This window comes from Rana temporaria, chromosome 3 (assembly GCF_905171775.1).
Source record: "Rana temporaria chromosome 3, aRanTem1.1, whole genome shotgun sequence".
NCBI lineage: Eukaryota > Metazoa > Chordata > Amphibia > Anura > Ranidae > Rana > Rana temporaria.
In genome coordinates this window covers 182,955,326-182,981,217 of record NC_053491.1, presented here as the reverse complement: position 1 = coordinate 182,981,217, position 25,892 = coordinate 182,955,326, and the positions used below count along the sequence as shown (strand labels likewise).

Genomic DNA, 25,892 nt, shown 5'->3' with positions numbered 1-25,892 from the left:
GTCCTGAGCAAAATATTTCTCTATGCAGCTGCTCACAGAAATACAGGAGGTTCATATTATTAGGAATTCAATGACTTCCGCTAGTATGATATAAAAATTAATTTTATTATATTTTTAATACACAACCTGATAATTATATATATTTGCCTATATATATATATTTATTTTATTCATACACATTTGCAGTGGTACAGGGCCCAGTTGTATGTACAGGAAAGGGCACATCTGTAGTATTAGGATTTGAGCTTTGAATAACATAGGGAATACCTTGGTAGGCATAAAACTGAAATGCTTCTAGCTTCCCCAAAGCCCATGGTATTATGGTCTACTGATGTAATGTGAAGGGTATTGTGGTATCCATGCCCAAAATGCAAGAGAAACAAAGAATAACTTTCTCAATCAGAACACAGTTTCTTCTAAGCTCAGAATTCATTACACCAAAGTACTGCCACGCTGGCAATTTTAATAACCTATTTAATGGTGGTTGGTGCCAACACCAAAATTAAATTGTAAGCATGGTTCTTGCAGCATCTTGATTATAGTTATATCAAACTTCTGTTTAAAACACGTCTTCACAATGAGATCAAGAGTCTGTCTAGCCAAAGCAGAAATTAACAGTGGCCTAAGCATTCTTTAGCATTTGATTACATCTGAATACTTGTTAATCCAACAGCATGCTTATTGAAAGAAACATGGGTCACCACGAAAAAAATGGAAAGCACTCTATAAATGAGGTAATCCTACAACTGTGCCTTTTGTGCCTCATGTCTCAGTGATCACAGATCCCTAACGAATATAAAAGCACTATGCAATATTGGACCAGCCTAAAAAACAGTTGCTACTGTTTCCCCAGGCAAGGGGTAAACGTGAAAACGGTATGTATGAAAAATCTCAGATCTCATCTCAGAGATGAAAAACAGGTTGTTAAAAAGCATGGAGAATTAAAAGGATCAGTGGGCACACAAACACACGAGAAGTAAAAAAAAAAAAAGTTAAAGTTAGTTATATTACTCTGAAGGAGGCTAGCGACTAGCATATACATCAATACACATTTCTGTATTTATCAGTCAGTATCATATTCCCATGCAAAGAGTTCTACAAATGAAAATGTGTTCAGTGACATGTACAAGGGTATGGAGAAATGAAAAATGTCCAAGATCCCCATTCTACATGTAAAGATTAGGTCTCTCCAGACATGAAGACATTCCATTCCGGTGACTACGTTTACATTCCTCTTCCTTCACCCTTTGTCCTCCGGGGATTTCTTCAGACACTGGGTTGACAATGGTCTGTCGGCTGTTTTGCACTTGGGCTTGTCTGACTTGCATGTATTTAACAAATTAGTGTTTAAGCTCTAAAGTTATGATTGTGTGAAAAAAAAAAAAAACATTTGACCCAAAAACATAGAAAAAGATCAATTCCACATCACTTAAATTGGAGGCTGAACATTTAAACCTGTCAGATATTTTTTTTTTTATGACAGTGCAAAATCATGTTTATCACAAAGTTATATCTTCAAAATCTGGTGCAATTTCATACTCCCAAGAACACAGTCTCTATTAATAAATATACAATCTTGACCATTCGTTGAAAAGCACTGGGCGTACCCCTTCATCGAAGAGGTTGACTTAAGATCCCCTTATTCCCTTAACCAATTTCCCCTATCCTACACACCCGCCTCTCAAGAGAAAAATAATCAGTAGTGTTTGTTCCACAGCAAACTTTTCATCTATCTTCTATCTTGTTAGCTGGCCAACAACTTTCAGAAGGGTCTTATTTTCCTGCTTTAGCTGTTTATTTTCATCTTCTATATCATCCAAATCCTTAAAAAAAAAAGAAATGAAAAAAGACATCAAATAAAAACACTAATTTTACAGAGCCACGGTGTAAAGTACACTGTAAAAAGAAAATGCTAGAAACTGCAAGCTTTCAAAGTATAAATATATGTAGGTTTTTAAAACCAGGAAACAAGCCTAAAAGTGAGAAGGGTCAGGATGAAATAAATATCATACACTGCTAAACACAATTCAAATAACCAGTTATCACCAAAAGCAGTATTTTAATTATTAAATGCTCATATGCTTATTTTTCATTCCTTGCAGCAGTAAGGCTCCTTGTTTTTATATCTCACTGCCCCTGATTTCCTGTTATGCCGCGTACACATGATTGGAAATTCCGACAAGAAAACCAGGGATTTTTTTCAGACGGAATTTAGTATCAAACTTGTGTTGCATACACACGGTCACACAAAATTCCGACCGTCAAGAACGCGGTGACGTACAACACTACGATGAGCCGATAAAAATGATTCCGAGCATGGGTCAAATTGATTCAGAGCATGCGTGTTTTTTTGTGCGTCGAAATTGCATACAGACTATCGGAATTTCCGACAAGAACTTTTCCCGTTGGAAAAATTGAGAACTAGCTCTCAATTTTTTGCTGTCGGGAATTCCGACAGAAAAAGTCAGATGGAGCCTATACACAGTCGGAATTTCCAACCAAAAGCTCACGTCAAACTTTTCTTGTCGGAATTTCTGATCGTGTGTGCACGGCATTAGTAAGAAGGGGACACTATGTCACTGCTTCCCAAGGCCACCGGTTGTGTAACAGCCCGTGTAGTTTTAGGATATGAGCTGCAGTAAGAGAACCCAGGCTGTTCAAACTCTGTCAGTCCCGTTCACCATCATAGTTACTTTGATCGACTGGCAATGTATAGGCAGAGACACAGGGCTAAATATTATATGCCGGGTGTGATGTTGGCGCATTACTGATCCCTTCTCCAATTGTCCCGTTATAGTTACAAGTGATTCAGAAAAGAGGCAACGTTTCCTGCAGAAATAGTTAAGTTAGGAAAACAAACTTTTTTTCTGTGCCTAAGAAGAGAAAGTATCTTCCAAGCCCTAACCACTTTATCCATAAATAATAAAAAAAGTTCACTGTAATGGTATGCACTTTGGGTTCCAAGATCAAAAGACTAAGGCCCCATACACACGGGAGAATTTATCCTCTCGAGGATTTCAGCAGATTTCTATGCGATGGCGTGTACACACCATCGCATTGAAATCCGCGCCGAAATCCTCTGGCGATGACGTGTCGCGCCGTCGCCGCGATTATGACGCGGCGATGCTGTCATATAAGGAATTCCACGCATGCGTCGAATCATTACGACGCATGCGGGGGATCCCTTCGGACGGATGGATCCGGTGAGTCTATACAGACCAGCGGATCCATCCGTTGGGATGGATTCCAGCAGATGGATTTGCTTGGCATGTCAGCAAATATTCGATCTGCTGGAATCCATCCCAGGGGATAAATATCCGCGGAAACAGATCCGCTGGAGTGTACACACCATAGGATCTATCTGCTGAAACCCATTTGCTGGGATTTTTCAGCGGATGGATTCTATCGTGTGTACGGGGCCTAAAAGGTCATTCCCCTCAAAACAGGTATTGCAGATTCTAGTCTGCTGATGCATGTGATGCATCCACTAACTTTGTTTCCTTTGGGACTTTAAGAGAAAATTGTTTATCCACCTTATAGTGTCACCCATCCTGCTACAATATGGGTGCTTCCTGCGTAACATAAATGAAGAGTTCAACAGGTATAGTGGTTTGCAGTACCTTTGTTATAGCTGCAGAACAAAAGCCACAGGCCCGGATTCACGTACAAGTAACGCCGGCGTATCTCCAGATACGCCGTCGTAACTTTGAGTCCGAGCCGTCGTATCTATGCGCCTGATTCTTAGAATCAGTTACGCATTGATTTGTATTAGATCCGACCAGCGTAAGTCTCTTACGCCGTCGTATCTTAACTGCATATTTACGCTGGCCGCTAGGGGCGTGTACGCTGATTTACGCCTAGAAATATGTAAATCAGCTAGATACGCCAATTCACGAACGCACGCCCGGCCAACGCAGTACAGATACGCCGTTTACGTTAGGCTTTTCCCGGCGTAAAGTTACCCCTGCTATATGAGGTGTAGATGAGGCATACCAATGTTAAGTATGGACGTCGTTCCCGCGTCAAATTTTGAAAATGTTACGTCGTTTGCGTAAGTCGTTCGCGAATAGGGCTGGGCGTCATTTAGGTTCACGTCGAAAGCATTGGCTTCTTGCGGGTTAATTTGGAGCATGCGCACTGGGATACTTTCATGGACGGCGCATGCGCCGTTCGTAAAGAGCGTCATTTACCTGGGGTCACATTAAATTTACATAACACCCCCCCACATCTACCACATTTGAATTAGGCGGGCTTACGCCGGCCTATTTACGCTACGCCGCCGCAACTTTGGTTTGAGAATACGGCACTTGCCTGTCAAAGTTGCGGAGGCTTAATGTAAATAGGATACGTTACGCCCGCACAAACATACGCGATTCTACGTGAATCCGGGCCAAAGTGTTTAAAAAATTGCAAGAAGCCATCGTATTATTTCATTGTGCAGTTAGGTTTCTCACAAATATAATGCAAAATATATGGGCTACTACTACCAGGGAATCTAGCTTCAATCCACCCTGGGGATGTGCTGCTGGTCATGTTTCAAACTCAAAATGTTTAATCATAGGGACTTGTGATTCAATATTTGGTGTGTAAAAAGCATGAAGGCCTCATGTGGCCTTCTTGGTGATCATTTACAGATAACAACTCTCCTTCAATCTCCTCTTAACTTTTCTCTGTATTTACAACTCCAATTCCCCAAAAAATGAAGACACTGTGTAAAACCTACGTATAAACAGAATGCAATGATTTGCAAATCGCATAACTTGTATTTTATTCACAATAGAAAGCATATCAAATGTTTCAGCTAACATAATGTACCAGTTTAACCACTTCAATGCCAGGCACTTTCACCCCCTTCTTGCCCAGGCCAATTTTCAGCTTTCAGCGCTGTCAACCTTTGGAAGACAATTGCACGATCATGCTATACTGCAGTGGAGTAGCTAGCACATCTGGCACCCGGGGCTGGACAATTTAGCTGCGCCATGCCAACACTGTGGGTGTGGGCAGATTGCATCAACAGTGGGGGGGAGATTAAAGGGCCATATGCTTTAATGACTCAAGCGACTATGTAGCAGACAGTACAAACCTCAGTACACTCCTTTTAATAAAATAAAACTGTTCTATTGCATATCCTTTACTACACACAGCTAACCTTAAAGTGATATTAACCACTTGCCAACCATCTCCTGTGCATATACGGCGGCAGGATGGCTCTCCTTCGCAAATCACGTATATGTACAGTACGGCGGCTCCTTTAAGAGCCATACCACACAAATCCTCGTTCTGATAGAGGAATAGAGATAGATCTGCTGTTTGCAGTAATTGTGAACAACGATATGTCTCCTCCCCCAGTTAGTTACATCTCCCCCAGCAAAGTTAGAAACCCTAACTAGGGAACACATTTAACCCCTTGAACACCCCCTAGTGTTAACCCCTTCCCTGCCAGTGACATTTACACAGTAATCAGTGCATTTTTTATAGCACTTATCACTGTATAAATGTCAATGGTCCCAAAAATGTGTCAAAAGTGTTCAATCTGTCTGCCACAATGTCCCAGTCCCGCTAAAACTCTCAGATCACCGCCATTACTAGTAAAAAAATAATAATAAAAATGCCACAAATCTATTCCTGATTTTTTTTTTTTTTTACCAAAAATATGTATAAGAATACACATTGGCCTAAACTGATGAAGAAATGTGTTTTTAAATGTTTTTTTGGATATTTATTATAGCAAAAAGAATTTTTTTTTTCAAAATTGTCGCTCTTTTTTTGTTTATAGCGGGGGGGGGGGGGGGGGGGGGGGGCGCAGAGATGAGCAAATACCACCAAAAGAAAGCTCTATTTGTGGGGAAAAAAGGTCTTCAAACTTATTTGGGTACAACGCCACAATTGTCAGTGACGCAGTGCCGTATCGCAAAAAAACGGCCTGGTCTTTAAGGGGGCAAATCCTTCCAGGGCTGAAGTGGTTAAAGTGTTTTTTTTCTTCTAAATAATAAACATGTTATACCCAACTACTATGTGTAGTGGTTTTGCATAGAGCAGCTTGGATCCTCCTCTTCTTGGGTCCCTCTGTATCTCTTTCTTTCTGTGTGGGGCACCCAAGCAGGTAAGTTCCTGAGCTACGGCTCTGTGTCCACATACACACGTATCACTCCCTCTTCTGATTGGCTCACTGGCTGTGATTGACAGCAGTGGGAGCCAATGGCTCCCGCTGCTGTCAAAAGCCAATCAGTAGTGCAAGTCCCCAGACAGCCAAGGCTCTCGTGGACATCGCTGGACCAAGAGGGGGCTCAGGTAAGAATTAAGTGGGGCTGGGGGGCTGCTGCACACAGAAGGCTTTTTACCTTTATGCATAGAATCCATGAAGATTAAAAAGCTTGTGCCTTTACAACCACTTTAACAAAGCATGTGCTGTACTTAGAATGCAGTAGTCATGAGTAAGAAATGTAAATCACAGTGAGAGGAATTTATCAAAACTGGTGCATTCAGAACCTAAAACAGCTGCTCATGGCAACCCATCAGCTTCTATCTTCAGCTTATTCAGCTTTAAAAATGAAATATATGAGCCGATTGGTTGGCATGCACAGCTGTTCCAAATTCTGTCTGCTCTAGTTCTGATAAATTCCCCTAAGGCTCATTTAGACAGGCGCTGAGACAGGTTCTGTATGCTGAGCCACATTTTTCTGCATCTGCATTACCCGGAGAGCTTTACCTATAGAAGTGGGTGCACAGATCCGAATGCAGACACTATGCGTTTGGATACATAAATTCCTTTCTGTCTGCATGTCAAATTTTGACATTCGACTATATCCATGCAGCTTCTGTGTCCCAATTGACTTTGACTGGACTGCCTGCACACAACACCAAGTATGCCCATGCAGTGCACTGCCATCACACTGGGCATGGACGCAAAAGGCTCTAATTGTCATGTGGGCCAGATAGCAGGAAAGAGGAGATTTTATTTATGAATCATACTAAACTAGGGAGATGTTGTATCTGTCAGCCTCTAGCTCTCTGCTTTGCCACCCCCCCCCCCGGTGCTCACTGAAACACTGGGCTGTGGAGGGGGTGGGAGTGGCCAGCTCAGGCTCTCAGCAGCTTTTGTGGATTGGAGTCCGAGCTGGGTGCTGGTCCAAGCATGTGAGTGGATCCCAACGTACAAAGTACATAACGAATGGCATAAATGGAAGCCATCCACTGTGTACAGTTGTTATGTGATCTGCTCATAGTACTGGCCATGGATCGGTACACTGATCTATCCAGTGGACACAGCGTTCTACATATTGCGTAGTAGCGTGGCTCGTGGGGTGTGCGCGAGATGCGATCCTGGGAGGACACCTTATGATGTCCACCCAGGATAACTGTGCTCCCGCCCACCCATGTTCAAGGGTCACGACCGAAACACAATATTGGATGCTCATGATCTTCGGGCCCTCAAATGGCACTGCATTAACAGACCTGATTCTGTGATGCACATAACTGCATGGGTTCAGGAATGCTTCCAAAAATCAGTCTGTAAACACACTTTGCAGTGTCATAACAAAACGCAAGGTAAAGCTCCATCATGGAAAGAAGAAGCCATATCTGAACATGATCCATTTAAATGGCCAGCTGCAAGTGGAAAACTGTTCTGTGGTTAGAGGAATCAAAATGTGACATTCTTTTTTGGCAAACAATGGGCAGGCATGGAATGGGAAGCTTGCACATATGCAAAGGCACCATCAAGGTTAAAAGATATATCCAGGTTTTATAGAAGAATATGCTCGGGCAAGAATGGGACAGCATTCCTCCCCCAAAACCCTAGCAACTAAGCCTCTTTAGTTCCCAGACGTTTACAGAGTTTGGTTAAACGAAGAGAGGATGCTACACCATGGTAAACATGGCCCTGCAAAAACTTATTTGGAAATGGGGTTGTATTTTGCCAGATTTTTGTTGCCCTGTCCCAACCTTTTTTTTTTTAGACGTGTTGCTGCCATCAATTTCAAAATCTTTTTTCTTAAAAACGGTGCATTTTCATAGTTTAGATGAATATTTCCCTTTGTGAATAAAATATGGGTTTATGAGATTTACAAATTATTGCTTACTGTTTTAATGTAGATTTCACAGTGTCTCAACTTTTGGGGAATTAGAGTTGTAGGAGTTTTAAACTAGAGGTTAAACGCTGCCATAGTCATCTTTTGTGCTCCATTGGTTTTTGTGTGATGAGTAAATTAATTCAGATCAGAACTTGAAATTCAGAGTGGATTTGGCCAACTGATACGCTAAGTGGATTGCACATATTCGCTAGGAACAACATTTCTGAGCCTCTACTACTTGATATTGTTTAACTTCATAATAAGTGGGTTGATTCACTTCTGACTTGAACCTCTGAGTCAACCTGGATTGGAATTGGGCCCATTTCCCTTCAAAATGCTGCATGGTTAGTAGAACAGATTTTCTAAGAGCCACTAGTACTATTGCCCTTTGCTAAAAAACATAAGTCAGTCCAAAATGTTTAATAAAGGTCTATTAAAAAGGTCATTTAAAAAGCAGCTTTTGCTACAATACTCACCTTCAGCCTGAAGCAGCACCCTGCAGTACTAAATTTTCTCAGACTTCCTGGTTGAATAACAGCCAACATCATTCAATCCACTTCCTCTAAACCTAGGCTTCCCCTAGCATGTGACTAAACCTTGAAGGAAAATCAGCTCAGTGATGAGCTCAACCCTTTATCTCCTATCACTGTGTTCCTTGTTAGAATATGAAATGACTGGCTTGTATTTCCCCATTCAAAGCTCTGCATTACATGGATTGTGAGAGGCTGATACCACATCAACCTCAGGTACTTACACTGCTTGCATTTAATAAAGTAATTTCATTACCGAATGTATCAATGAATAGAGAACTGCATTCATTTCTATTTAGAGATCAACTGCCGATTGCTGACCCTTCCTATCAGATCATGCTCCCATGCATGGCACTATCTTTTGACATTCTCCCAGTCTGGGACTATAGGCCCCATGATGCTTTGCATACTCTCTGCACAGGTGCAGAGGAAAGTCTGTTGGGCTTCTTTCCAGAAGACGATGCTGGACGTAATGGCACACTGTATCAGCGTGTCCATTTTGCTGCACCAATACAGCCCCATTAAAAATAGCTCTGGGGATTCAAAGGAAAAAAGGCCTTGGATAATATATATTTCTTGGCCTTAGAGAATATTTGTTTCTCGTTTGTTTATAGCCTTATATTATTTCCTGTTATGGTCTCCAACCTTAAACACTGAGGGTTGATTCACAACAGACTCCGGATTCAAAGTAAAATGTATTCCACAAATATACCCACACAGGGCTCAAATGCACTACCCTTATGATCTGCTATGGGTGCCAAAGTAATGTTAACCGCAACCTGAATGCAGATCGCATACGTAGTGAGTTTGCGGGCACCAAATCACATGGTACCATGAGATTCGGTGAGGTGTGTTTTTTTAAAGGAGTACAAACACAAATTTTTCTGCATTCCAGTTCGGTTTGCAGCCCACTAAAATTAAATTAAGTTCCTGTGCGATTGCTGTGTAGACCGGCCCTGAAGGAATACATTATTACTGCAAGAAAAACGTATGGAATTTTTTTTTAATTGTACGTTTACACGAACAGGACCCCAGGGACTGTACTATCTCTCTATTTTGTAACACTGGACAAACTGTTGTCGCTATAAAAATCCTGTATAAGATCACAATAATACAACTAATAAAAGATTTAAAATAATGTCTGGTCTGCATAAGAAACTGAGACATTTTGAAGGATATCACAAAATATATGAACAAGCATCACCAACAAAACAGTGCTAATAAATAAAAGTTATACCCAACGGAACCCTAGGAGCCATGGATGAATTAAGAACTCTATTCTGCATCATATTATGCTAAAAGTCTTGTAATAAACATCATATATGGTGCTCATCTTATACTTACTCTGTTTAACAAGTCAATTTCTTCCTTCATTTTCAAAATTAATTCTTCTTTGTCTTGCATTAACTTGACTAATCTTACATTTTCATACCTTTCTTTCGCTAGCTCCTGTAAAAATCAATATAAAAATGGGGTTTATATATTTATAATTTTGTTTATAATAAAAAAAAAAAAAAACATGCAATTCAATAAACCTGTTACCCTTTCAAGTTCTTCAATCTTTTTCTCTAAGGAATTTCCCTGGACAGAATTTACAGAATTGGGATCTCTGCTGTAACGACCACATGTTGTTCGGTCAGTATGGGGATAACGATTTAAGGAGTCATCATCAGGGGTATTGTTTGTGCTAAAAAGCAAAAAAAAAAACATGGTTAAAATCTCTCTTACAATAAATGAACCCATGCACTCTGAACAGTATTAGCCATTTCCTGAGAACACAAGCGGTCTGAAGGTACCTTTTAGGTCAGGTTCCCTTCCACGACGAGTATTGCCAAGCTATGTGTGCAAACAGTGTCCCCCACATAATTACGGACATTCTGATAGGTCACTTGACATACATAACATAACCTAATGCTTCAAGGGAATCTGTATTTTAAAAAAATATATAAGCATCCGTATACAAAATGCTTTTCTGAATGCTAAAAAGTGGGTATTCTCATCTTTGCTTTGGTACCAAGTAAATTACTGACCAGGTATCTAAAACCATAAAGGCCAGCCTGCATTTTTGTTACAAAGCAGCTACTCATAAATAAAAAAGAAAAAAAGAAGGAGCATGAAGATGGTGGCTCCATAGGTTGCACAAGCACTCAGGATGCTTTTAAAGGTATTCTGCATTTCTTTTTTTTTCAGCCTCTAAATGCCCCTAATGTGTCTATGGGTGTTTACAGGCATTAAGAAGCAGGGGCAATTAGAGGCAGGAAAAAAACCCAGGGTCAGGGCGTTCAGGAGAGGAGCATTCCAGCATCAAAAAATGCTTGACAAATCTAAACACGCTTTAGCGCTAGGTGCTCCAAGTGCTCGGGTGTTCTTTCATTCCAATGGACAGAATAATAATATTCTGGCCAATGGAATGACATGCTTAAACATGTTTGCAAAGCGCAGGTTTAGATGAGTTTTTAATGCTGCTTTTCCCTCCCCTGGAGCATAGGCATCCAGGAGAGGAAAACAAATGTCCTGTGTGCATGGGGCCTTAAAGTTAACCTGTACGAAAAGTAAGAAGTTTCGCTTGGAGCAGGCACAGTAAAGCATTTTGAATTGGGCTTCCTTGTGAAACACGCCACCAGAGCCCCAAGAAAAGCGTGGTTGTTCCCTGTATGAAATTAGTTTGTGTGAATCTTTTCTTTATTCTTGGCATGGCAATATTGTTAATGCAAGTCCACTGTGATTTTCTTGAAATAAAGGGCACTAGCAACATCAATGTCTGTTTGAAGCAAACTAATACCATAAATGAGATTAAAGCACTGCCAAGTCATTGCTTCCCTTAGTGAGTTCAAAAGTGGCAGAATTTGCATATAGGTAATTCAGTTTTTATACTCCAGACCTAAAAAAATTATTACATAGATTGAATATTTTTTAAACGCAGCCTTGAAAATCTAAGAAACAGATGCTCAATGGTGAAAATGCTATGAAGCACCATTAGATCTTTTAGAACATGCCTGAACAGAAAAGGAAGGAACCCTATCCTTCAGACTATAGGCACAATAACTCTTCTGATCCAACTGGCAATAGTGGAGAGAGATGCAGGGTAACCTTTGCAGGAGCCCTCAATAAAGCAAATAGTGGATCCAACTTTCGAAACAAAGCAGTAGCTGAAAAGTAAACTCTCACAGCGTGCACAGACAATGCAGAAATATTTTCTTAGAATGCTTTGGAGCAGGAAATAAGATTACTGTAAAGAGGGCACCAGACTTAGCTTGGAGGGCAATGTCTTCTTACAAAAGTACACTTTAGTCTTAAACTTGGCATTGGAATACTGAGAGGGATGAAAGGAACCCCTCCTAACCTCAGGCATAGAAGATATACTAGAAGAGGCAAAAGCCTTTGCCTTCTGCCTCACTTATTCCCTGCAATCTCCTTGATGTATTTATCCAAGGTCCAAACAGGTGTTCGCTTTCAAAAGGAAATCACTCAGGGTATTTCTTGCATGGGAGCTCAGTTGACTAGTATTTAAGACAGACATCCCTGAGCATGTGGATTAAGAGAATACAAATGCATTTAGTTCACACAGCAATGGTCTCTTTTTCTTGCTCCATCATGCCTCCAACCTTTTAGACTAGATATTTGAAAACAGGATTATCCTCTATGGGAGCTGTTGGAGCCTTATTAGGGCAAGATGGCAAAATGGCAAGACCTACCACAGGAGGTTCCCTCTTGCAAAGGAAATTTTCCTTGATACAATACTTTTGCGTGAACAATTTTGGACGAGAGAAAAACATTCAGGACATGCTATACCACTGAACGAACTGGCAAAGTCTTGACTGGTGTAAGGAATTTAGGTAACCCCATACTGGACACCTTAGGGTAAGCAGGATCAGGCTCCTTCAACTTTAATCAGGAGCATACAGCTTAAATAACGGCAGCTTTAGTATCCTTTGGTATGGATGAAATCTCAGTATTGGGGGCATCATTCCAATCTGATGCCTCAGAAGGCAAAATATCCTCCTGTTTATTATGTACCTCCTTCTGAGATACTAATTCAGGCTCAAGGGTGAAATCAAAGACCAAAGTAGGGGCTGGGGAGGCAAAGTTGTGACCCCCGTTGTCTATTGCCTAAGCCAGAAATTCTGACCATGAAATCTGACAGTGGCAGAAACTTCCTCTCTAATGGTGTTAAAGACAACTGGTGTGGCTGGAAGACCAGATGCTGAACAGAGGAACTACCACCCCCAACAAGGCTAAAAGCTGATTCTCAGCTAGGAAGACCCTCCTATTTTCTTATGACCTACCATTTTTGTGAAATTACCTTCACATGGGTACTCATAAACTTTGCAACAGTAGAAGACAGGCACATGTAAGCTGCAGCAACCCAGGTATCACACTTCAAATAATCTGTGTGCTCATAGTTTGAAGGAGACCCAGAGATGTTGCTAGCTTGAAGTCAAAGTCCACAGAAGAACAGGTAGGGTGCACAGATGTAGTGAGTGCTCAAGTCTGTGCATGCACATGGGGCACCACTAGGGGGATACACACAGGTGTAAAACAGCACCATGGCATCAAATTTAAAAGCAGGAGCTGGTAACCTAGTCCCATTACGAGTACCATTATTTGGTCAGCTGTTTCTCTATACCCTAAAACGAGTTGATAGGACAAGAGCACCTCAGGGTTAAAATGTTTAGAGGGCTTCTGACCTTACTCCCCATCTAGGTCCTGGTTTCGCTCCCTCCACAATGGGCATCCCCCTGCAATGGCCATTCCCGTCTTCAGGGACAAGGCTCTGCACCGGGCAGACCATGGCCCCACACTTCTAAAGCACCTTGCAGCTACTCTGCATGTTGCACTAAGTGGTCTATGCGCAGACAGATGTAAACAGGCATGCATTTTCTTACATCTTTTTACACCTGATCCATCACATTTAAGTTTACATTCACCTGCCAGTAGACCAACATTGAGTTGCCATTCAGATCCACAAAAAAAACTGACATTGTGCAAAAGTGGCCTAAATTGTATCTCTCTTCAAAATAATAGTAGTAAACACAAATAATGATTCATGCTATGATTAAATTATATAAATAAGATGAATGTATTACAAACTCTTGTGCACAGTTTGAAGCATCTATGCATACAGAAGTCATGGTTATGAGAATTTTATTGCAACTATAACAGGCTATCTATTCCCTCTCCACTCTATCCAGAACTAAAAAAAATGTTAGTCTTTAGTTATACTTTAATGTTTAGCTTTCACACGGTACAAAACAGGGGACAGCCAATGGAAACAATCTGCATGCTGGTCAACTACTATTTACTACTGGGGACTGTACATTGTCTAATTCGATTATCACTGTAATGGTATGTTTTTAAAAGTTTTATCGCATTGGACAGATTCTAAACTTGTTAAATGTCTGGCCACAAGATAATAAAATGAAGTCAAAGAATATTTTCCCACGTGTAGTTCTGTGCACTGTATATAATGCTGGCCTGTAACATAACTGTGCTAAAAGAGTAAAAATTAGCCTTCATGTAAAATATGAATGATGTGTATTTCAGAGAAAACCCTTGTTTTGTTAAAAAGCCTCCAAGGAAAGTGTTCACAGCAGTGAAAATTTACAGGCAGACTTTTATAGCTGCAAGGGAGCCAGATCTTTTACTGGCCAAATCTCACAAAATGCATTCCTCCTTGAACCAAGCGGTGGGATCATTGTTCACTACATTTAACACATATAAATGAACCCCATGGAACATGACTCAAAGAAGACATTACATATTTCATTGTATTGGATGCAAATATGGAAATTCTATTGAAGGTCTAGGGCATGTGGGTTTCAGATCATTTTAATGTGCAATATACAACCTCCTCTATGCAGTTGCGTAGAGAAGCTTTGCATCTGAACCTCTACTGCATTATAGGTTTTCAATAAGCCAAGCATAGGTTACCCCAGTGTTTCCCAAACCAACAGTTATATACTCTTCTGCTGGGTTACATCTTCCTGATCTCTTTACAAGAGTACAAGCAATATTTTCGTTTTCAACCCTATGTCTAATGAACACAACTGTGTACCTGCTTGGATGCCTTGAGAACATGGCCTGCAAAGCACTCCACTCAAAGACACAGTAAAAAAACAAGGCATTGTAGGACAGTAGTAGAGAACAAAAAAATCATCTGCAGGGATATCACAGCATTACCAGTCTTGTGTCCATTGCTTACCATTTTGGGTACAGCTTACACAGCTCAGGTCCTTTTTAAGTAAATGTCTAGTCAATATTCCAATCGCACACGTTCCTGGAGAGACGGCTCATAGGTAAAAGGTGGGTGCTGAAGCGATCACCAGCTGGGCACTGGAACCATCAACCACATGAACATATTCGCCAGCACACCATGGATCGTAGATTACGTCCAAAAGTTTATTGCAAAAAAAGCATCACCAGAAGGTCAACGTTTCGAGGCCACGCAGGACCCCTTTGTCAGGCGAGTGATAAAGTGAATCAGTGCATCACCATTACAAATATAAAGAGCAGCCACCAATGAGATCATGTGAAAAATGATGATGCAATTTTTCACATGATCTCATTGGTGGCTGCTCTTTATATATGTAATGGTGATGCACCAATTCACTTGACGAAGAGGTCCTGCGTGGCCTCGAAACGTTGCACGTCTGGTGATGCTTTTTATGCAATAAACTTTTGGACCTAATCTACGATCCATGGTGTGCTGGCGAATATGTTCATGCTCTTTAAATAAATGACAATAAATGCTAGTTTTTATAGTCACCATGTAACTTTTTGCAGATAAGCTGACAATGACTCGTAAGGACCTTTGATCTAGGAGTCACATTATATGTCTAGGTAAGCGAACAATCAGAAATGTACTTTACTGTGTTACTTATATATTGTCAGTATCATATGTGTCGGTTAAAAAAATGGCAAAGAAACCAGCTGAGGCTGAGCTCATACTTTAGTATGGTGATGAGGACCTTTTCTAGGAATTCATGTTCTGTGTCAGTGAGACTTAGAACAAATAAAGCTAGTAGGTAAGCAGGAATTCAAGGCAACTAGCATATTTCTCACGACAAATTTGCTTTAAATGCAGCCTTTATAGCTCCTTCTTAAAAGGATATATTTAAAGTGAGCTTGTCAGAGCAAAACTATCCATAAAAAGCTATAACTGTAAAGAAGTTAAACCCCTTTCTTGCTGCCCACACAGTTGATTGTTGCTCCAGTCTGTAGAAATGATAACCAAAAGTCTACTGAGAAACCAACATATATATATAGTTTTAGGGGCAGATCCACGTACATCGGCGAATTTTTGCGTCGGGTGTAGCGTATCACCGCCGTAACTTACTTTTTTTTTGAATCCTCAAAGAATTTGCGCCGTAAGTTACGGCGGCGTAGTGTATCTTTGGCGGCGTAAGGGCACGCAATTCAAATGGATGTGATGGGGGCATGTTTTATGTAAATACGTTGTGACCCGACGTAAACAACGTTTTTTTTAACGGCGCATGCGCCGTCCGTAGGGGTATGCCAGTGCGCATGCTCGAAATTAAACCGGAACAAGCCAATGTTTACGACGGTGACGTCATTCTACGCAAATCCCTATTTGCGAACGACTTACGCAAACGACGTAAACATTTTAAAATTCGACGTGGGAACGACGGCCATACTTAACATTGAGTACGCCTCATGATAGCAGGGGTAACTATATGCTGGAAAAAGCCAAACGCAAACGACGTAAAAAAATGCGCCGGCCGGACGTACGTTCGTGGATCGCCGTAACTAGCTAATTTGCATATTCAACGCGGAATTCGACGGAAACACCACCTAGCGGCCAGCGGAAAAATGCACCTAAGATCCGACGGCGTACTAAGACGTACGCCTGTCGGATCGATCCCAGATGCAGTCGTATCTTGTTTTGTAGATACAAAACAAAGATACGACGCAGGAAATTTAAAATGACGCGGCGTATCAATAGATACGCCGGCGTAATTCTTTTGTGGATCTGCCCCTTAATCTCCTCGGCAATGGGAAAGAAATGCATTTACATTTTTCTGTTACAGGTATGGCTTTTTATGGATCATTTTACTTCTAGGCATATTCCTTTAACATTGTAAAGTTATAGGTGGAGCAGGTTGAAGCCTGTTTACGCAAAGTGTAGGGTTATGCATAGAAATGTGGATTTCGGTAACACAGTCAGATATAATCCAAACATAAGGAGTCAGGCATTAAACAGAGAAAGAATGTAAAGAAAGTTTGTGACTAATGCTGGCCAGCAGGGACTGGGCGAATTTTGACCCATCTATGGCCATTTCAGCTCAACAGAATTCTATATAACGATCAACTTCTGTCAAATGGGATTGTTGGAAAAGGTTCATTCAATCAACGGCTGCAACCAATCAGCTGCAGTGCTAATCAGTGTATTCTGACAGCACAGAATCCCCACTGTAAAGATACAATAGCACAGCGGAGAGGAGGATTTCTCCATTCTCCTTGCTTGTGTGGATGGGGGAATCTGTTTGCTTTTTTCCCCCATCAGCCCTCTGGCTGATGGAAAAAAACAATATGTCTATGTCTTGACAATCAATATGAGACAAGATTGGTCGACGGTAAGTAATTATATGCTCATGCTGAAATTCTATTTTGGATTTAGAAAAACATTCTTGTTAAAGATTTAAAACAGAGACAATGAACACTGGCCACTGCCACGGACAAGGGAATAGTCGAGCATGCACTGAATGCCAACTGCCTATGTGCATAAGACATGCTTCAGGTATCGTAAATGTTCATGTAATACACACTAATCACACATGTACACTGGAGATCAAAATTAGAGAGCCTACGTTTTCCTAAATTCCAAAGCCACTGCTTAGTCCTATTTGAAATTATATAAACAGAAGTGAAAGAGCAGTTTTTTAAAGCATATTTCATGAGTTACTTATATTTTGAAGCACAGAATAAAAAACTTAAATGAGATTTGAAAAAGAACATTGATCAAAATTAGAGAACACTTTTAGATACCTCCCAGTTATTGGTGTTAATCTGCCACCTTGTGCTAATTTATTTAATTATCTGACAAACCCTATTTAACTGGCAGCCTAACTTTCCAGTTTTTACTGATTTGCAAGATAGTGAGCCATTCTAAAGTGACTGAAACCCTCCAGCAGTAGGGAGTCCCGATAAAGGCCAACATGCGGTTCCCACCCTGCGTTCATCACCCAATCAGCCAGAAATGTTCATGCACCCCCCTGTCACACAGCAAAACGTGTAAAGCAAATACTTGGCAAAAAAGTTATGGCCAGGAAACCCACTACAGTCAACGAACTCTGGAAGAAGAGCGAAACAAAATCACACCAGAGCGGTGTGAGTGACTATTGATGTCCTGTGGCCACAGATGTGCTGAAGTCATTCAAAGCAAAGTCCTGTACACGTCCTACTAATTGTTGTAACCTTCAGAATATTTAGTTGTAATCTTTCTCTGTGCTACAGTCTCTGCTGTTCTCTAATTTTGATTATTGTTTTTTCTATAATTTTTTTTTTTTTTTTGTTGAAGTGCCTTGGTTATTTTGAAAAACACTGTTATATTAGCATGGTACAGTTGTGTTCAAAATGATTCAGCCCCCCAATGCTGTAAAGGGTTTTAGGGAATTTAGTGTACATTTGTAATTGTATTCAGAATGAAATCCTACAAGGACTTCTTAAAGAACCATATGCAACTAAAATGACATCAATTGGTTTTGTAATACAGTAGTAAATGTTTATTTTGTGAATTCTTCATTTACACAATTATTCAACCCCTTAAAGACTACCACTCTGAAGAACAGAGGTTCATTGAAGTGTTTTCAATCAGGTATTGAAAACACCTGTGGATGTCAGGGAGCAGCAATAAAGCCTAATAAGCACCAATCAGGCAGCTTTAAAATGACTGTGATACTCGGCTCCTTCTAGACATTTACTGGTGTGGTTACAAACATGGTGAAGTCAAGAGAATGGTCCGGGAAGACAAGAGAAGAGGTGATTACTCTTCACAGGAAGGGCAATGGCTATAAGAAGATTGCAAAGATGTTAAACATACCAAGAGACACCATAGGAAGCATCATTCGCAAATTCAAGCCAAAGGGCACTGTTAAAAACGCTACCTGGTCGTGGCAGAAAGAAGATGCTGACTTCGACTGCTGAGCGCTACCTGAAGCGTAGAGTGGAGAAAAGTCCCCTTGTGACTGCTGAGGAACTGACAAAAGATTTGTCAGATGTGGGTACTGAAGTTTCTGCTCAGACAATACGGCGCACACTGCGTAATGAAGGCCTCCATGCCAGAACTCCCAGGCGCACCCCCTTGCTGTCTCCAAAGAATAAGAAGAGTCGACTGCAGTATGCAAAAATCATGTGGACAAACCACACAAGTTTTGGGATTGTGTTCTGCGGACTGATGAAACAAAATTAGAAGTGTTTGGGCCCATGGATCAACGCTATGTTTGGAGGAGGAAGAACAAGGCCTATGATGAAAAGAACACCTTGCCTACTGTGAAGCATGGCGGGGGGTCATCATGCTTTGGGGCTGTTTTGCTTCTGCAGGTACAGGGAAGCTTCAGCGTGTGCAAGGTACCATGAATTCTCTTCAGTACCAGGAGATAGTGGATAACAATGTGATGCAGTCCGTCACAAACCTGAGGCTTGGGAGACGTTGGACCTTTCAACAGGACAATGATCCCAAGCATACCTCCAAGTCCACTAGAGCATGGTTGCAGATTAAAGGCTGGAACATTTTGGAGTGGCCATCGCAGTCACCAGACTTAAATCCGATTGAGAACCTCTGGTGGGACTTAAAGAAAGCAGTTGCAGTGCGCAAGCCTAAGAATGTGACTGAACTGGAGGCTTTTGCCCATGACGAATGGGCGAAGATACCCGTAGATCGCTGCAAGACACTTGTGTCAAGCTATGCTTCAAGTTTAAAAGCTGTTATAACTGTAAAAGGATGTTGTACTAAGTACTAAGATTGAATGTCAATTGGGGGTTGAATAAAACTGATAATGATGTGAGCACAGAAAAGACATTTGTGGTTATTTCATTATAAATGTTATGTTATATTTGTCTGACCTACACGTGCCTCTTTGATTTAATTGTAAGCAGGATGACAGGATGATCAAAATCAATGTCAAACTGGGCAAAACAATCAATTTCAGTGGGGGTTGAATAATTTTGAATACAACTGTATAGCCACAACAAGCAATGAAGATTACATAATTTATGAAAAAATCAAGTGTTCATAAATTGTTCTCTAATTTTGATCTCCAGTGAACCTGCTTTGAAAGAATTAGAATACCTAATTATCTTTGCAAGAATTCCTTCAGTTTTACTTGCATGTCCTTATACCTGCTGGGAATGAACGTGGTTAGTTCCTCAATCTTTAGCTGCCCGTCACAGACTTGGTCTGTATTTTAGTGTATGTACAGTATCTCACTAGATCTTGACGTTTTTTTTCCCTAGAAAGGTTACCGAAAGAGTAGACCACACATATACCGTATCTCACATTTTTGTAAATATTTTAATTATATCTTCTCATGTGACAACACTGAAGAAATACACTTTACTACAATGTAAAGTAGCGAGTTTACAGCTTGTATAACAGTGTAAATTTGCTGTCTCCTCAAAATAACTCAGCACACAGCCATTAATGTCTAAACTGCTGGCAACAAAAGTGAGTACACCCCTAAGTGAAAATGTCCAAACTGGGCCCAAAGTGTCAATATTTTTTGTGGCCACCATTATTTTCCAGCATTGCCTTAACCCTCTTGGGAACTGAGTTCACTAGAGTGTCACAGGTTGCCACTGCAGTCCTCTTCCACTCCTCCATGACGACTTTACGGAGCTGGTGGATGTTAGAGACCTTGTGCTTCTCCACATTCCGTTTAAAAATGCCTCACAGATGCTCAATAGGGTTTAGGTCTGGAGACATGCTTGGTCAGTCCATTGCTTTTACCCTCAGCTTCTTTAGCAAGGCAGTGGTCGTCTTGGAGGTGTATTTGGGGGTCGTTATCATATTGGAATACTGCCCTGCAGCCCAGTCTCCGAAGGGAGGGGATCATGCTCTGCTTCAGTATGTCACAGTACATGTTGGCATTCATGGTTCCCTCAATGAACTGTAGCTCCCCAGTGCCAGGAGCACCTATGCAGCCACAGACCATGACATTCCCACCACCATGCTTGATTGTAGGCAAGACACACTTGTCTTTGTACTCCTCACCTGGTTGCCTCCACACTCGCTTGACACCTTCTGAACCAAATAAGTTTATCTTGGTCTCAACAGACCACAGGATATGGTTAAAGTGATTAATTTTCTTAGTCTGCTTCAGCAAACTGTTTGCAAGCATGGGCTCTCAACTCCTTTGGTCAACCATGGCAAGGCTTGTTTCGAGTGGAACCTGTCCTGTTAAACCACTGTATGGTCTTGGCCACCGTGCTGCAGCTCAGTTTCAGGATCTTGCCAATCTTCTTGTAGACTAGGCCATCTTTATGTAGAGCAAAAATTATTTTTGTTCAGATCTTTAGAGAGTTCTTTGCCTTAAAGGTGTCATGCTGAACTTCCAGTGACCAGTATGAGAGAGTGAGAGCGATAAACCAAATTTAACACACCTGCTCCCCATTCACACAAGACCTTGTAACACTAACGAGTCACATGACACCGGAGAGGGAAAATGGCGAATTGGGCCCAATTTGGAAATTTTCACTCAGGGGTGTACTCATTTTTATTGCCAGCGATTTAGACATTAATGGCTGTGTTGAGTTATTTTGAGGGGACAGCAAATTTACACTGTTATACAAGCTGTACACTCACTACTTTACATTGTAGCAAAGTGTAATTTTTTTAGTGTTGTCACATGAAAAGATATAATAAAATATTTACAAAAATGTGAGGGGCGTACTCACCTTTGTGAGATACTGTATATGTGCAGTCTACTCTCCCTGACCTTTCTAGGTAAAAACCAGTCAAGCATCCAGTTGACTAAAATATTATAAACACACACAAAGTTCCAATGTAAGCAGTTTTTCTTTCTGATTCATCACTGCAGCTTCTTATGCTACCTCTTTAAAGTGATTGTAAAGTCTTGTTTTTTTTTTTTCAATATAAATAACAAACATGTTATACTTACCTGCCCTGTGCAGTATATTTGCACAGAGCAGCCCTGATCCTCCCCTTCTCATGTCCCTCTTCGGAGCTCCTGGCCCCTCCCTCCTGTTGAGTTTTCCCACAGCAAGCAGCTTGCTATGGGGGCACCTGAGCTGAGTCACAGCTCCATGTGTCCATTCTTCCCCGCCCTCTCTCTCCTGATTGGCTGACTGCCAAAGGCACCGCTGCCATCTCAGTCAATCAGGAGGGAGAGTCTCGGACAACTAAAACACTTAGGCCACGTACACATGGTCGATTCAAACTGATGAGAATGGTCCGACGGGCCGTTTCCATCGGTTCACTGCTGAAGTGGCCCGACGGTCTAATGTGCGTACACACCATCGTTCCAAAAACCGATCGGGTCAGAACGCGGTGACGTAAAACACAACGTGCTGAAAAAAACGAAGTTCAATGCTTCCAAGCATGCGTCGACTTGATTCTGAGCATGCGCGGGTTTTGAACCGATGCTTTTCTGTACTAACCATCAGTTTGGACCGATCGGTCAGCGGTCCATCGGTTCGATTTTAAAGCATGTTTTAAAATTTTGGACCGAAGGACAACAGACCAATGGGCCATACACACGGTCGGTTTGGACCGATGAAACTGAACTTCCGTCCATTCTCATCGGTTTGGAACGACCGTGTGTACGCGGCCTCATGGACATCGCTGGACAGAGATGGGGCTCAGGTAAGTATTAGGGGAGCTGAGGGTGCTGCTGCACACAGAAGCCTTTTTATCTTAATGTATAGAATGCATTAGGATAAAAAAAACTTTCGACTTTAAAACCCCTTTACCTTCAGCATTTATGCCACCCTCTTTTACCTTCAGCATTTATGCTACCCTCTTTTACCTTCAGCATTTATGCTACCCTCTTTTACCTTCAGCATTTATGCTACCCTCTTTTACCTTCAGCATTTATGCTACCCTCTTTTACCTTCAGCATTTATGCTACCCTCTTTTACCTTCAGCATTTATGCTACCCTCTTTACCTTCAGTATTTATGTTACCTGTTTACCTTCAGCATTTATGCTACCCTCTTTACCTTCAGTATTTATGCTACCTGTTTACCTTCAGCATTTATGCTACCCTCTTTACCTTCAGCATTTATGCTACCCTCTTTACCTTCAGCATTTATGCTACCCTCTTTACCTTCAGCATTTATGCTACCTCTTTACCTTTATCATCCTCACAGGACAGTGAATCATGACTTCTGTCTAGCAAGTGTGAAGCTGATCTATAAGTTGATGTCACAAGAGCAGCTGGCTAAAATCACACATCCCATCTCAGGTAAAACAGTAAATATCTATGCAATATTTAATTGCCGTAGGTTTCACTAGGTATCCTCGTAGAAAATTATATATAAAAAAAAAAACTTTGACTGACATGTAGAAGAATGAAAACATTTGGTTTGGGAGGCAAGCACAAACAACTGACAATAAAAGCAACAATCAGCACACAAATAATACAGTTAAACTAAAAATATTGCAAGCTGAACACAAAAAAAGGTAATCACGACCTCAAATGTAGCAAAAGAAAAAAAGAAGCACAAACAATTGACCCTTCCTTTGTAGGGACAGTTTCCTATGGGCTAAAAAAAATGTACTCCAAACAATGTGTGCTGCAGTGATTGGTGACCATAATGAAATGTGGTAGTTGTCTAAAAGAACATGTTTGTTGTTTCTTTGCACTCTGTTGATTGTAAAATACTTTTCACATACATACAAGGTTCTTCAAAAAATTGTTGGTTTAGATGATTTTATCACTACAGGCCTGCATACATTATTATTGTAATGGCCCTGATCATGACTGGGTAATATTCAACAGACTAGTTTTATGCTACTACTTTTGCAGTAAGAAATGCCTTAAAAAATTCTCTAATATCAAAAATAAGTGCACGCTAGATGCCTTATAATCAAAAACAGAGCTTGGCAGACAGTTCTGTATATAAATACTAGTACACTGTGTTAAATATGTGGCTTTCAGATACATTAACATAACAGGAATTTAGGAAAATGTGTTTTACCATATTTAGCATTAGTCCACTCAGGAGGTTTTATAATAATATGTTCAAAGATGCAGTTACTTAAAAGCACAAATATTTGCCAGCAAGTTTTTGTAAATGAATACAGGTTTTGTTGAAATAAAGATGAAATTGAAGGGAATGAATCTAAGCAAACAATGAGAACAAAATGCTGTAACCAGCAATATAGTTATTTGAAGACGATCTGTTCACATTATAGTACAAATTTGACCTACCATATGTAACAGCCATATAGTTATATACACTCTAAAAAACAAAAATAGAAACAAAAAGGAAAATGTTCCTTCTATCCTATTCTTAAAACGTAGTTTCAAAAAGTTAACTACTTCAACCCCGGAAGGTTTCACCCTCTTCCTGACCAGAGCATTTTCTTGTGATACTGCACTGCATTGCTTTAACTGACAATTAGCATGGTTGTGCGACGCTGTACCCAAACAAAATTGATGTCTATTTTTCAAACAAATAGAGATTTCTTTTAGTAGTATTTAATCACCTCTGTGATTTTTTTTTTTTTTTTACAAACGATCGCCGGACCCGCTGATTGGCTCCCACTGTGTCCAACCCCAGCGGAAACAGGTCGCTGTTAGCACGCGCCCCAGACTCAGAAGAAGCGAAAAACGTACAGGTACGTTGTTTCGCGCTGCCGCAGTATATGTGCGGCGCGGTCCGGAAGTAGCTAAAGGGTCAACCCATCAATAATGGATACTGCAGTGACTGGAGACTTAAATCGACTGCTGTTCTCGGTTTATATCTTGGGGGGGGGGGGATATTGGTGAGATCTCTCTGTTGACATCTTAGTTCTGCACAGCTTCTGTGGCCACTAGGAAGGGGTCCACAATTCTTATTTTAAATTAGGCAGAATGTGAGAGAGCATTCAAAAGCGTGCAGCAACATCCAAAAAAAGTGGAGGCATCCTGCATTATAGGTTTATTCTTCTTAGGAGAAATGTGTAATAGAATAAAAAATTATGTAAATTATTTCCTAAACTGGTAAACTTACAAAAAACAAATTACAAAATAAAAATGGCTGAAAAACAATTTATGATACTATGCACTTGTAAAAATACTCTATAATGTAGACTTCTTATGGAGCTTTCACTGGTCACTACTCTAATTGCAGTACAGCCAAATCACCTTTGAAGCTACCTGGCTAACATGCCCAACACTGTCCATGGTGCTGATTGTATCCAGCTGCCTAATGCATATTTAAACCATTTCATATAATTTCTAGATTGTAGGTGTTAATAAATTATATATATGAGCTAGACCACCATTTCTCAACTTTTTTTTGCAGTCAAGGCACCCTTCAAAATTCTACACAATCTCAAGGGACGCCAATCTAAAATGTATAAAACTGAACCAACAGCGTTACATAACACAGAAACATCCACACACGTAGGACACCCAACATTACAGATGATTTATTCCTCTAAAGCAAACATGCCTTTTCACACTGGTACCGACTTGTATTCCTTAGTTTCTCTCCCTCACTCAGCTAATGAGACCCCAGTGCTGACAGGGAGGGGCGGGGGAGGGGTAAACAAGGCTGCTGTGCAGGCGCTCAACTTCCTTCTTATCAACCAATGACATTGGTTGTTAGGATGCCAATGGCTAGAAGGTTGTAATGGTGCACAATGAAACCCTGTGGCTATGTGTAAATAAAAAGCAGGCTTGTATACAATTTTTGGGCAATTTTTAGGTATTCTGCCAAGGCACCCCTGAAGAAACCTTAAAGCACCCTGGTTGAAAAAGGCTGAGCTAGAAACTTATACAGAAAAAAAGGAGATGCGCCAAACTAAGTGCAATATGTAAGAATTTAATTATCACTCTGTTTGTGAGTAACCAATTTATTGTTTATGACATAATTTTTAATTAAATTCTTACATACTGCACTTAGTTTGGCGCATCTCCTTTTTTCTGTATATCTTCCAGAGCTTGCTTCTGCTTCAGGATTGCTGCCGCTAGTGCTTTTGGACGATTATTGGACTATTATTGGATATTTGTTTTTTCTTGCTTTGTTCCTCCTTCTTTCTGACATGGACCTTATGATACGCTATTTATCCTAATTGCTGATCATGCTCTTTTAATCATGCGCCA

At 40.7% G+C, this 25,892-nt stretch overlaps 1 protein-coding gene across 3 annotated transcripts in view; it reads right to left on the bottom strand.

Annotated features, from left to right (window-relative positions):
- Positions 1 to 443: 443 nt before the first annotated feature.
- Positions 444 to 25,892, bottom strand: part of PAWR (pro-apoptotic WT1 regulator) — a 166,538-nt gene continuing 141,089 nt past the window's right edge. For all 3 annotated transcript variants that reach the window (XM_040343932.1, XM_040343933.1, XM_040343934.1), the window contains 3 exons: positions 10,145 to 10,289; positions 9,947 to 10,051; positions 444 to 1,823 (listed from right to left, as the gene is read on the bottom strand). In XM_040343932.1, the coding sequence (XP_040199866.1) occupies positions 1,737 to 1,823; positions 9,947 to 10,051; positions 10,145 to 10,289 (337 nt within the window). In that variant the 3' untranslated portion in view covers positions 444 to 1,736. The remainder of the gene's footprint in view (positions 1,824 to 9,946; positions 10,052 to 10,144; positions 10,290 to 25,892) is intronic.